The sequence below is a fragment of the Rhinolophus sinicus genome, linkage group LG11, assembly GCF_036562045.2.
Source record: "Rhinolophus sinicus isolate RSC01 linkage group LG11, ASM3656204v1, whole genome shotgun sequence".
In the NCBI taxonomy this organism is placed as follows: domain Eukaryota; kingdom Metazoa; phylum Chordata; class Mammalia; order Chiroptera; family Rhinolophidae; genus Rhinolophus; species Rhinolophus sinicus.
This window is the reverse complement of record NC_133760.1, coordinates 11,361,188-11,373,423: the sequence shown is the minus strand read 5'-3', so window position 1 is coordinate 11,373,423 and position 12,236 is coordinate 11,361,188. Positions and strand designations below refer to the sequence as shown.

The following is a 12,236-nucleotide window of genomic DNA, read 5'->3' as shown; positions in this document are numbered from 1 at the left end:
GAGGTAGGCTGCTGAGGTAGCACAGGTGAGTGTCTGAGCCCTGCCCTGTCCCAGGACAACTTTGGCTATGAGCTGCCAGCGGTGGAGGCAGCCATGAAGAAGCACGAGGCAATTGAGGCGGACATTGCAGCGTATGAGGAACGAGTGCAGGGCGTGGCGGAGCTGGCCCAGGCATTGGCAGCTGAGGGCTACTATGATGCCCGGCGGGTGGCAGCCCAGCGTGACAGCGTCCTGCGCCAGTGGGCCCTGTTGACCGGGCTGGTAGGTGCCCGCCGGACACGGCTCGAACAGAACCTGGCACTGCAGAAGGTCTTCCAGGAGATGGTGTACATGGTGGACTGGATGGAAGAGATGCAGGTGGGGGCCAGATGGGGGCCAAGGATGGGTATGGTGTGCCAGGAGGGGCGGGAGGGGTATAGGCACTGAAAGGGTTGTCAGAGACATGAAGAGGGAAGGGGAGAGAGATGGAAAGAGATAAAGAGAAATCAGAGAAAGAAAGTGAGAGACAGAGACAGAGAAATAGGTTAAAAAGACACAGAGCTATAGAGACAGAGAGCCAGAGCCAGAGACAGGGAGATTATCCCAGAGGAAGATAGTGACAGTTTGAGAGAGAATAAGAGAAATCAGAGAGAGAGAGAGAGAGAGAGAGAGAGAGAGAGAGAGAGAGAGCGCTACAGAAGCACGGACAAAGTTAGCAATAGAAATCTAAGCAGTTCCAGAAAAAGACACATAGGAAGAGGGAGTTCACCTGAGAAAGAGAGACTGGCCAGATGCAGGTAGATGGATAGATTGGTATGTAGATAGACACAGAGATGGAGAAAAGGATGAAAGCAGAGAGAGATACAGACCGAGAGAAACATGGAGAGAAAGAGATAGGGATAGATAGATATGCAGGCATAGAGAGGGGCGCCATGATAGAGCCAGAGCCCAGAAGTGTGGAGATGATGAGAGAGGGAATATTCAGAGAGAGACAGATGATGACAGACACAAGGAGACTGAGACTGAGCTCAGAGTTCAAGTGACAGTGTAGGGGTGCAGAGGGCTCGCCCGAGCAGTGAGGGAGGGGGAGTGAACTGAGGGCCAATGCCAAGACTGCTCTGTGCTGCCCCCTCCTGTAGGCGCAACTGCTGTCCCGGGAGTGTGGGCAGCACCTGGTGGAGGCCGCGGACCTGTTGCAGAAGCATGGACTGCTGGAGGCGGATGTCGCTGCCCAGAGTGAGCGGGTGGAGGCCCTCAATGCTGCTGCCCTGCGTTTCTCTCAGCTGCAGGGTGAGCCTGGGATTGGAGACTGAGGTGGAGACTTTCAGGGCAGGTGCTAATAGAAGCAGAATGAGTCCTGAGCGACAAATGGAGTGAGCTCCTTGTCTTTGGAGGCATCCAAGCACAGACTAGGATTCCACTCCACCAGAAATATACCATCAAGGGAATCAGTACCTTGATTGGAGGTTGAACCACATGACTTATTTCTGCTTTGAGAGTCTGTAGCAATAGTTCCCATTTATTGAGCACTTGTTATGTGCTAAGGCCTTACAGCCACATCTCAGTGAATATGATAAAGGTAATAAGGTAATGCATTGTCAGGGACTGTTCAGAAGCAAGTGATAGAAACTCAATTCAATTGGCATAAAGAGGAAAGGAGAATGTATTGTCTGATGTAACTACAATGTCTGCGGAGGGGTGAGTTTGGCTTCAGGAAGGACTGGATCCAGGCATGGTTCAGTGATGCTTTTAAGATTGTTTCTCTCTGAATCTAGTCTCTATGTTTGTGTCACTGTTGGACAGTCCTTCCCCTTGTGGTGTAAATCTGGGGTCATTCAGCCCTATCTTTACATCCCAGCAGCTTAGCAGACCCAGCAGGAGACAGGCCTCCTTTCCCCAATAGTTCCAACAAAAGGTCCAGGGTTTTAAATAAAAATAAAAAAAGGTCCAGGGAAGGTTTTCATTAGCTCTCTGTGGATTCCATCCCCATCGCTCAGCCAAGTATCATGGCCCTAGGCTATGCAGTGATCTAATGGCCATATCTTTGTGATGTGCCCACCCCAGGGCCAAGATTGGGGTCAGTTCCCTCCAAACACATGGACTGGGAGAGACGAAGTGGGCCACCATGACCAGAAGCAGGGTGCTGATAGGCAAAATTAAGGCTGGCTGACATAAATTTACTGGTGTCAGTGTCCTCCCGCCAGGGACCGCCGGGGTCCCCTATAGTCAAACCAGATGGGTTTATTGGCTCTTCGCACACACCATGGGGCCTCTCAGTAAGAGGGTGTTAAGGGGGCTTGTTATAAGATGTAGGCTTGTGTTAGGTGACTTGGGGATGATTTCACGTAATGTGTCTTGTTGCAGACCGAATACTGTTGGGAAGTGGGGGTAGTTGCGCATCTGAATCATTTTTCTCCAGGTGGTGGGAGGAACAGTAACTGGCAGGTCATTCACCTTAGCCAGGTGAAGGGAGATGGGTGGTCATTTTTGTGGTTTGCACAGTGACCTTGTTTTTGTGTGTGCCCACCATGATAATGGGTGGTCTCATTTTGTCCCACTCCATCACAATTGTGGAGTGGCCTTGTCTGATGTTGGTGCCCTGTGGAACTGTGTGTGCCAGCTGTGTGTGCAGACAGCAGTCAGGGCTGCTTCTTTCTTTCACTCTGAGGCCCTGAGCTGATAAGAAGGTTTTGGGGTTGGTCTGTCTGTTCCTTTATCCAGAGCCAGGAACATTTGGAATCTTGGAACTTTGTTAGAAAAGGAGGAGCCTATAGGCTTGCAGGATGGTGGGGGAGTTTGTCAGCCTCGTGGGCTGGATCTCATCCTAAGAGCAAGTGTTGAGGTCTCCTTCCAAGTCCTGGTGCAGACTGACACCCCATCCTGGCTTAGCCTCTGTCACCCTTACCAGAACTGAACGAGATGTTGATAGGACCCTCTCTTTCACCTTAGGGATATTTGTCCCAGGAGGCTCCCTCTGTCTTCTTTTCATGAGATCTTGGTGCCTGGTGACAACCAGCAGCACTGAGAAAACAGCAAATAGGCTAGTGGGGGGGGTGGGTGTTGTCATGGTGATGGTAGGCAGTGCTGCCTGACAAGTGGTCCAGAGTGTGATGTCCTGATCTGCTGTGTCTTAGCTTATCCTGGGCAAGCAGGCTTCCCACCCTGAGTCTCTGTTTCTTCATCTGTAAAATGGAGCTAGTAAGGATGCTGACCTCATAGGATGGTCGTGAGGATTAAATGACATGGTGTCAGAGTAAGGGCTGGATATGTGGACACCGTTTTTATTTATTATTCAGTTGGATACCTTGGTATTTGGGTCAGTTTCAGTGAACATCCAGAATTCCAGAAATCCTGCATTCCATCTGTCACGCAGGGCGTCAGGCGGGGTCTCTGCTCCCGCTCCCCACATCAGAACGCAGGACATGGTAAGGCTAAAAAGGAACACCACGGGAGCCATAGATAGGGGAGTCATACCACTATATTCTCGCTGGCAGCTGGGCTGGACACACAGGAAGCAGGATCCACATGATCTGCAACCTGCTGTCTGCTTCTCTGCCAACAAACCAACCCCACTTGCTAGCTGCAATCCGCTCTTGCTAGTTCAGCCACCATCTTCTTGCTAGCCCCCATTTGCTGCTAGCGTAGCCACAGCAGTTATATTAGTGGCCAATGGCTCACTGGTTACAGCTGACGACTGCCAACTAGCCACAGCTGATGGCGATCCAATCACAGTTGATGGCCATTTACTACCTGAGTGAGCACCTTTCCACTTGAGGCCGAGAGCCTGGAAACTGCACTCCTGGCTCTGTCCCCACACCATCAACGGCAGTGTTTTGACCCAGTCAGAAATACATTTACTCATGATCCAGAGTACACATACACACACACACACCAAGGTCTTATAAAACAATACTTCCCTTTACCTCGTGTGTTGCAGTCTAATGTTTTCTATTCACTCTATTCTATTTCATTAAAGAAATGCTGGTTGCAACCCATTAAGTTAACTTCACAGTTCTCTAGTCACAGACTAGAGGTCTGGGAGGAAAGTGAAATGTTTGAAGAAAAATGGGAGTTCAGGTCATCACTAGGGTTAATTGGTAAGGCAACAGAGGACGAGAGAGGGAACCCAGGAAATGGCCTTAGAGTGGTTTCATTTGGTTCAGTTCTGAAGGAAACACAATTTACACTAAAATATACTGATTCTAGGATTCTCTGAACCTTTTTCCCTCCATCATTCAATCAATAAGTCACCATTTTCGTTAGGCTACTGCTCTGAGCTCCACCCTGTGCTGGACAATGGTGGGAACACGGTGTGATGGATTCAGCCCCCCGCCCTGCCCTCAAGGAGCTCCCAGTCTAGAGGGGGGACAGAACAGGCAGTGATAGCCCAGAGTGGTCAGGGCCGGGATGGAGGGAACAGAGAAGCCTGGGAGCGCCAGAGAAGGCGCCTGCTTCAGACTCGGGGTGTCAAGGAAGGCTGCCTGGAGGAGGGGACTCATAACCTCGCCCCTGATGATGCTGATCCAAGGACTGAGCAGGTAGCCCGCACCACTGTCTCTTGGGTGTCCCCTAGCCGGTGCCCAACCCGGGATCCTCCCCTTCTCCTGGCCCAGGCTACCAGCCCTGCGATCCGCAGGTCATCTGCAACCGCGTGAACCACGTGCACGGCTGTCTGGCGGAGCTGCAGGAGGCAGCGGCGCGGCGGCGCGCGGAGCTGGAAGCCTCGCGGAGCCTGTGGGCGCTGCTGCAGGAGCTGGAGGAGGCCGAGAGCTGGGCCCGCGACAAGGAGCGCCTCCTAGAGGCGGCGGGCGGCGGCGGCGTGGCGGGAGCGGCGAGCGGCGCACACGACCTGTCCAGCACCGCGCGCCTCCTAGCTCAGCACAAGATCCTGCAGGGCGAGCTGGGCGGGCGGCGTGCGCTGTTGCAGCAGGCCCTGCGACGCGGCGAGGAGCTGGCTGCGGCGGGCGGCGCCGAAGGCCCAGGCGCCGAGACGGTGCACCTGGCGGGCCTCGCGGAGCGCGCGGCGAGCGCGCGGCGGCGCTGGCAGCGGCTGGAAGAGGCGGCGGCGCGGCGCGAGCGGCGGCTGCAGGAGGCGCGTGCGCTTCACCAGTTCGGCGCGGACCTCGACGGCCTCCTGGACTGGCTCCGCGATGCCTATCGCCTAGCAGCCGCAGGCGACTTTGGCCACGACGAAGCGTCCAGCCGCCGCCTGGCGCGCCAGCACCGCGCGCTCACCGGGGAGGTGGAGGCGCATCGCGGGCCAGTGGGCGGCCTGCGGCGTCAGCTGGCAACCCTGGGGGGCGCCAGCGGCGCCGGATCCCTGGTGGTGGCGCTACAGGTGCGCGTGGTGGAGGCCGAGCAGCTGTTCGCCGAGGTGACGGAGATGGCTGCACTGAGGCGCCAGTGGCTGCGGGATGCCCTCGCTGTCTACCGCATGTTTGGTGAGGTGCACGCGTGCGAGCTGTGGATCGGAGAGAAGGAGCAATGGCTGCTTGCCATGCGCGTGCCGGATTCACTCGACGACGTCGAGGTGGTGCAGCACCGGTAAGAGCGCACTTGTGGGACTCCGGGTCCCTTTCCTAAAGCACAGTCTCGCCTTCATTGGTTCAACAGTTCTGTATTCGCTCACCTAGAACCAGGGGTTCCAGTACATTGGGAATGGTATTAGTCCCAACCTCACAGGCTTCGGTAAACTAAAATGAGCAAATCCTTAGCAAATACCAGGGGACAAAGAACATTCCAGGAGCGTTTGCTGTTATTACTAGAAGGTTTATATTCATCTGGCACAAAACCCAGCTTCTCCAGGGACACCCCAGCCTGGCCCCTCCCTCGGGACTCTCACTGTACCTGTACACTCACTTTCCTTGCTAATAAAATAGCTCTCGCCCTTGTCACTTTCTCGTCCCTCGCCCTGCTCTACCTTTTTTCGTAGCACTTACCCCCCTGTGAAACATTGGATACTACTGATTCGCGTGTTGGCCAACTTAGGAATGAGTTGTTAAATTAGTGGTTGAACCCTCTGCACCACTCTCTCTGGACACCTTGTTTATTCATTCATTCACTTGGCAGGTACTTACTGAGCTCCTGCTCTGTTCTAGGTCTTGTGCTGGGCATTGCTGGGAACACAGGCCTGGTCCCTTACTGTACCCACAGTTACCCAAGCCACAGCCTTGGGCATTGCTTTAAACAAGGGAGGACCTGCCCAGCTTTAAAAAGATCTCCCTGGCTGTCATGTGGAGGATGGGTTGGAGGGGGTGAGCGTGGTGGCTGGAAGCCCAGAGGGGCAGCTGGTTTGGGTACAGTGTACAGTGCACAAAAGGGAATGGGACTGGACCAGGGCAGGAGGCCAAGTGGACAGGCCACAGGGATGGACAGGCTTGGGGAGGAGTTGTTGTCCAAAAAAGGGCTAAGGGCTCTGGCCTGGGGGATAGTAGGGCTGTTTCTGAGATGGGGACCCAGAGGAAGAACAAATTTGGGGGGAGATGCTGAAGCCAGTTTGAGTCACACTGGGTGTAAGGAGCCCCAAGGAGGTGTACAACAGGCTTTGAGGGTGGAGACAGTTCAAAAGGAAAGAGGTTGGGGCGGGAGACTGAGATATGGGGGTCATAAATTCAGGGGTAAGGACCGAACCTGGGTAGGTGGGTGAGATGGCCCAGGCAGGGTGTGAGGGGAAGCTCAGAGGGCTCAGGACAGAGCCCTGAGGAATCTAACATTTAAGCAGCAGGTAAAAAGAGGAGGAGCTGGCAAAGGATCTTGAGAAGGTGAGTTTGGAGAGTTAGAAGGAGATCCAGGAGAAGGCAGTTTCATAAAAGCCAAGAAGTGGCCGGGTTCCCAGGGTCCAGGCCTCTTTGAGCATGTCTATCCTTCTTCTGCAGATTTGAGAGTCTGGACCAGGAGATGAACAGTCTGATGGGCCGTGTCCTGGACGTGAACCACACAGTTCAGGAGCTGGTAGAAGGAGGCCACCCCAGTTCAGATGAGGTGCGCTCCTGCCAGGACCACCTCAACAGCAGGTAGGTGGGGCCTGGGACTGGAAGTCCTTCTACGTATATCTTTCCATCATTCCTTTCCTTATTCACTCAACTATGGAAATCAAGAATGTGCAATTTCAAACCCTGAAATGATAATGGTCCTTTAGTAAATCAGCAAAATCTTTTTTAAAATGGTAATAGCCAGTGCTAGTGATGATGTGGTAAAATGAGGATATAATACACTTCAGTGGGCTATTAATTTATTTGTTCAGAAAGATTTATTGAATATCTACTGTCTGCCAGGCATTTTCCTAAGCCCTTTATATATCTTGTTTTATCTCCTAATATCCCAATTTCCATTGTAAAGATTCCAGAATTCAGGACTCTTTAAAAATAGTAACAAATTGATTACTTTCCACCTGGAACACTACCAGCAGTTCTCCCAGTGTGGTTAGGGTTCACAGATAAAGACATAGATCCAGAGAAATGCAATACTTAACATGAGTACTCAATCTAGAAACCCAGTTCTGTCTGAATCCAGAGCTAGGGCTCTTGGATTCAGCCTTTCTAGCAACCCTATGGGGTATAATTACCTCATGTTAGAGATGAGGAAACTGGAGCTCAGAGAGGTGAAGAAACTGGCTCAAGGTCACACAGCAAATTGGGGAGTCAAGTCTGGATTTGAAGTTGGATTTGTCTTACTTCAAAGACTGTGCTCTTAAATGCTGTGCTGTAAGATCCCAATATCCAGTGATTTTAAAGCCTTTGTAGCCTTGACAATCCCAAAGCATCAAATCCTAAAAAAAATAACAAAAAGAATGATTCACAGCCTTTAGTGAGATTATATGCCAAGTGCTTTAGCCATATGATCTCATTAAATACTTAATTATGGTGGACATTATTATCCCCATTTTCCAGATAAGGAAACTGAGGATCAGAGAGGGAAATGACTTGTCCAAGGTCATAGGGTGAATCTGGACAGAGCAGAACTTGAACTTGAGTCTTTCAGATTTCAGAGTTCTAATCTCTGCCCTGTGGCATGGCCATTCTAGAGGGGGCAGAGAGATGGTTAACAAACTAATGAATGAACAAGGTACTTAGAGAATTGTACGGATTTATGCAGGAATTAGAGGATAGTAACCTGGCAGTCAGCACAGATAGTGACCTGGCAGAGGCTAAGCCCTGAGGCAGAGAAGGGCTTGATAGGTTCCAGAGATCATCCCCACTCAATAACAGTATCCCAAAGGTACTGTTCGAAGCACTTCATAAATCAGAACTCATTTAATCCTCACAACAGCCCTATGAGGAAGGCACTATGCTATGATCGTGTCCATTTTACTGACGGGGAAAGTGAGACACAGAGAAGGTTACTAGCCAAAGGGCATACATCTCGGATTTGACTCCAGGCCATTCTATGCTTATAACCTGGACCACACACCACCTATGAAGGGGAAGTATGGCCCAGGCTAGAATCATCACGTGCCAGAAGGCACAGAGCAATAGCTAATTTTTCCATTAATTTATTTTGGAGTAAAACAGGTTTGCCTTTGTACCACACTATCCTCAGCACCTGGTTCATAGTACCTGATGAATCACTATTTGTTGGACTCAACATATTATCTGATATTGTAAGCCAGCACTTCCCACACTCTTTGGTCTTGAACCCCTTTGCTCTTTTAAAAACTATTAAGGATTCCCAAAGAGCTTGTTTTAGTGGTTTATATCTATCAATACTTACAATATTGGAAATTAATGCTGAGTAATTTAAAAATATTGTCATTGAAAAATAATAACAAACCTATTGTGTTAACTTTTATAAATGAGAAATATTTTTCAAAATAAAAAATGTAGTGAGAAGAGTGGCATCGTTTGGTGTTTTGCAAATGTCTTTAATGTCTGGCTTAAGAGAAGGCAACTTAGTTCTCAGGTCTGCTTCTGCATTCAGTCTGTCGCGCAGCCCTGGAAAACTCCACTGTACACTCTGGTGACAATGAGAGTAAAAAGGCAGATAGAGTCCTAGAGTTATTTTGAAGATAGTTTTGACCTCGTTCAGATTGCATTTTGAGAACTGCTGCTCTAAGCAAATGTGCAGGTAAGGTTCCATTTTTACACAGGCATTAAATGGGGCTCAGTGAGATAAAGTGACTTTCCAAGGTCACACAGTGGTTGGGTTCTACACTGTGTGGGTGGGCTCTCCACACCCAAGAGGAGGCCCTGTCCTCGTCAAGCTGCCCTCCTTCCCTGTGCAGGTGGAACCGCATCGTGGAGCTGGTGGAACAGCGCAAAGAGGAGGTGAGCGCAGTGCTGCTGGTGGAGAACCACGTGCTGGAGGTGGCCGAGGTGCGCGCCCAGGTGCGCGAGAAGCGGAGGGCTGTGGAGAGTGCGCCCCGCGCCGGTGGCGCGCTGCAGTGGCGCCTTAGCGGTCTTGAGGCGGCTCTGCAAGCGCTGGAGCCCCGCCAGGCGGCCCTCCTGGAGGAGGCAGCGTTGCTGGCCTTGCGTTTCCCGGCGCAGGCGGCACGGCTACACCAGGGTGCGGAGGAACTGGGCGCAGAGTGGGGTGAGCTGGCCAGCGCGGCTCAGGCCTGTGGCGAAGCGGTGGCAGCGGCCGGGCGCCTGCAGCGTTTCCTGCACGACCTGGACGCTTTCCTGGACTGGCTGGTGCGCGCCCAGGAGGCGGCGGGCGGCGACGAGGGACCCCTGCCCGGCAGCCTGGAAGAGGCTGATGCGCTGTTGACGCGTCACGCGGCGCTCAAGGAGGAAGTGGACCAGCGCGAGGAGGACTATGCGCGCATCGTGGCGGCCAGCGAGGCACTGCTGGCGGCTGACGGCACGGAGCTGGGCCCGGGCGTGGCACTCGACGAGTGGCTGCCGCACCTCGAACTTGGCTGGCACAAGCTGCTCGGCTTGTGGGAGGCGCGCAGGGAGGCACTGGTCCAGGCGCACGTCTATCAGCTTTTCCTGCGAGACCTACACCAGGCGTGCGCTGTGCTCCGCAACCAGGTGCCAGCTTGGGGGCTCACGGAGGTGGGGGTCCCAGACCTTGGGGGACTTCCGGGACAGGGAAACGAATAGAAGAGTATGTTTGCGGACCACCCCTGGGTTCGTGGCTTGTCGGAGGTGGTTGGGAGGGGGAGGGTAGCTGGCATGGATAGCTGGGTCTGTAGACCATCAAGTGTGAACGTGTGTGGGTAGATGTGTGACAGAATTTGAGAATTACGATGGGTGGGTTTGTGTCTTAGCTGAGGTGACTAACGGGACTGTCCTGAGTGGGTAATGCACTTGGCTATTCATTGGAGTGGCTTCCTGGGTTTGTTGGTTATCTGGAAGGAAATAAAAGGTTGATTGGTGATGATTAATAGGGTTCAAAGATCTTGGTATAGATAATCCTTATCCTCTGTTAGGATAAAGATTGTGGAAGCAGGTAATTCAGGCTGAGAGGTTATTGGGGTCAGTAAGTGATTGTGGATTATGAGGTCTGACAATTAAGTTGGCAAACTCATCCTAGAAAAAGTGCTACATACCTCGTTGCTGAATATCACTACAGTCACCGTCGCTGTGCTCCCCCTGGGAAGCTATGCACTGACGCCAGTGCCTAGTCAACCCTTCAAAGCGATTTTGGAACTCTTTTTCTAGAATGGCCATCAGAGCTGTCATCGTATTACCCTTGATGTCCTGAATGTCATCAAAATGTCTTCCTTTCAATATTTCCTTTATCTTTGGGTAAAGAAAGAAGTCATTGGGGGCCAGATCAGGTGAGTAGGGAGGGTGTTCCAATACAGTTATTTGTTTCCTGGCTAAAAACTCCCTCACAGACAGTGCTGTGTAAGCCGGTGCATTGTCGTGATGCAAGAGCCGTGAATTGTTGGCAAAAAGTTCAGGTCGTCTAACTTTTTCATGCAGCCTTTTCAGCACTTCCAAATAGTAAACTTAGTTAACTGTTTGTCCAGTTGGTACAAATTCATGATGAATAATCCCTCTGATATCAAAAAAGGTTAGCAACATTGTTGCAACAAGTTCGGGAACTTCCTTGTCAGACCTTGTATGAGGTTATGGGTGTCTAAATTAGCAGATGATCTTATTGGGGCTGGCAATTTGCAGAATCTTCTGAGGGGGTAACTGTGTTTGTGGCTTGAAGTAACTGTGCACAGTGGTTCTCTGGAAACAGCTAATCCAGTGTGGAGATTATTCTGGCATGGGAACCAAGTTTGGCTTTTGGGCAAGATAGAACACCCCGTTGTCAGATCGTCCAAGAGTAGGTACCAGTTTTGCAGGATCATTTGAGAAAGAATGACCACCAGTGCTGGTGTCTAGAAAAAGCTGACCCAGTTAGAGGATTATCTGGGGGGACAGACAGGGAGCCTTTAGAATGATGAGGCTACTAAATATTGGAGCTGAGGTGGCCTTGAGAGACCCTTTCTGACACACACATTTTTCCAGTTAGAAAACTAACCCCAGAGAGGGAAAGAACTTCCTTAATGACACACAGCACCCACTTGAGTCTTTATCAATTAACCAATATTCACTGAGTGCCTCCTTTGTGCCAGGCCCTGTTCTGGGGCTGAGTACACATAAGGAAACAAAACATATAATCCCACCTTCATAGGGCTGGCGTTCTAGTGTGTGTGTATGGATGTCAAGGAGGAGACGATAAACAAGTAAATGTACATATGATATTATATCAGATATAAGCTATGAAAAGTAATAAAGCAGGGTAAAGGGATATGGCTGGAGAGGGTGATGTTTTTTGGCAGGTGGTCAGAAAGAAAGTGCAGGAGTCAATCATGGGGATATCTGGAGGGAGAGACTGCCAGGCAGAGGGAGCAGCATGAGCAAAGGCCCTGGGGTAGGATCATGCCTGGCATGTTTGATGCTAGAAGCAAGGGGGAGGAGAGTGGTGGCAAACCAGGCTGTCCGCCTCTCCCAGGTCCTGGAATGGAGCCAGGCTGACCTGTGTGCCATTTCTCCCTCCTTCCCAGGAGATGGCATTGTCGGGTCTGGAGCTCCCTGGCACAGTGGAATCAGTGGAGGAGGCATTGAAACAGCACCGGGATTTTCTCACCACGATGGAGCTGAACCAGCAAAAGATGCAGGTGGCCGTGCAGGCTGCCGAGGGCCTGCTGAGGCAGGGCAATATCTATGGGGAGCAGGCCCAGGAGGCTGTGACCCGGCTGTTGGAGAAGTAGGTCCCTCCGTCCCCAAGGGCAGAGGGGAGGGGTGAGGAGGCCAGGGTTCCGCTCCTTTCCATCACAATTTCTGCTCCTCTGCCCCTCTCTAATTTCTATTTAG

At 51.6% G+C, this 12,236-nt stretch overlaps 1 protein-coding gene across 2 annotated transcripts in view; it reads left to right on the top strand.

Moving 5' to 3' along the window:
* The window catches only part of SPTBN4 (spectrin beta, non-erythrocytic 4), a 71,990-nt gene that overhangs the window by 22,863 nt on the left and 36,891 nt on the right, over positions 1-12,236 (top strand). For both annotated transcript variants that reach the window (XM_074314308.1, XM_074314307.1), the window contains 6 exons: positions 55-357; positions 1,119-1,269; positions 4,593-5,523; positions 6,855-6,992; positions 9,200-9,950; positions 11,927-12,129. In XM_074314308.1, coding sequence (XP_074170409.1) covers positions 55-357; positions 1,119-1,269; positions 4,593-5,523; positions 6,855-6,992; positions 9,200-9,950; positions 11,927-12,129 — 2,477 coding nt within the window. The remainder of the gene's footprint in view (positions 1-54; positions 358-1,118; positions 1,270-4,592; positions 5,524-6,854; positions 6,993-9,199; positions 9,951-11,926; positions 12,130-12,236) is intronic.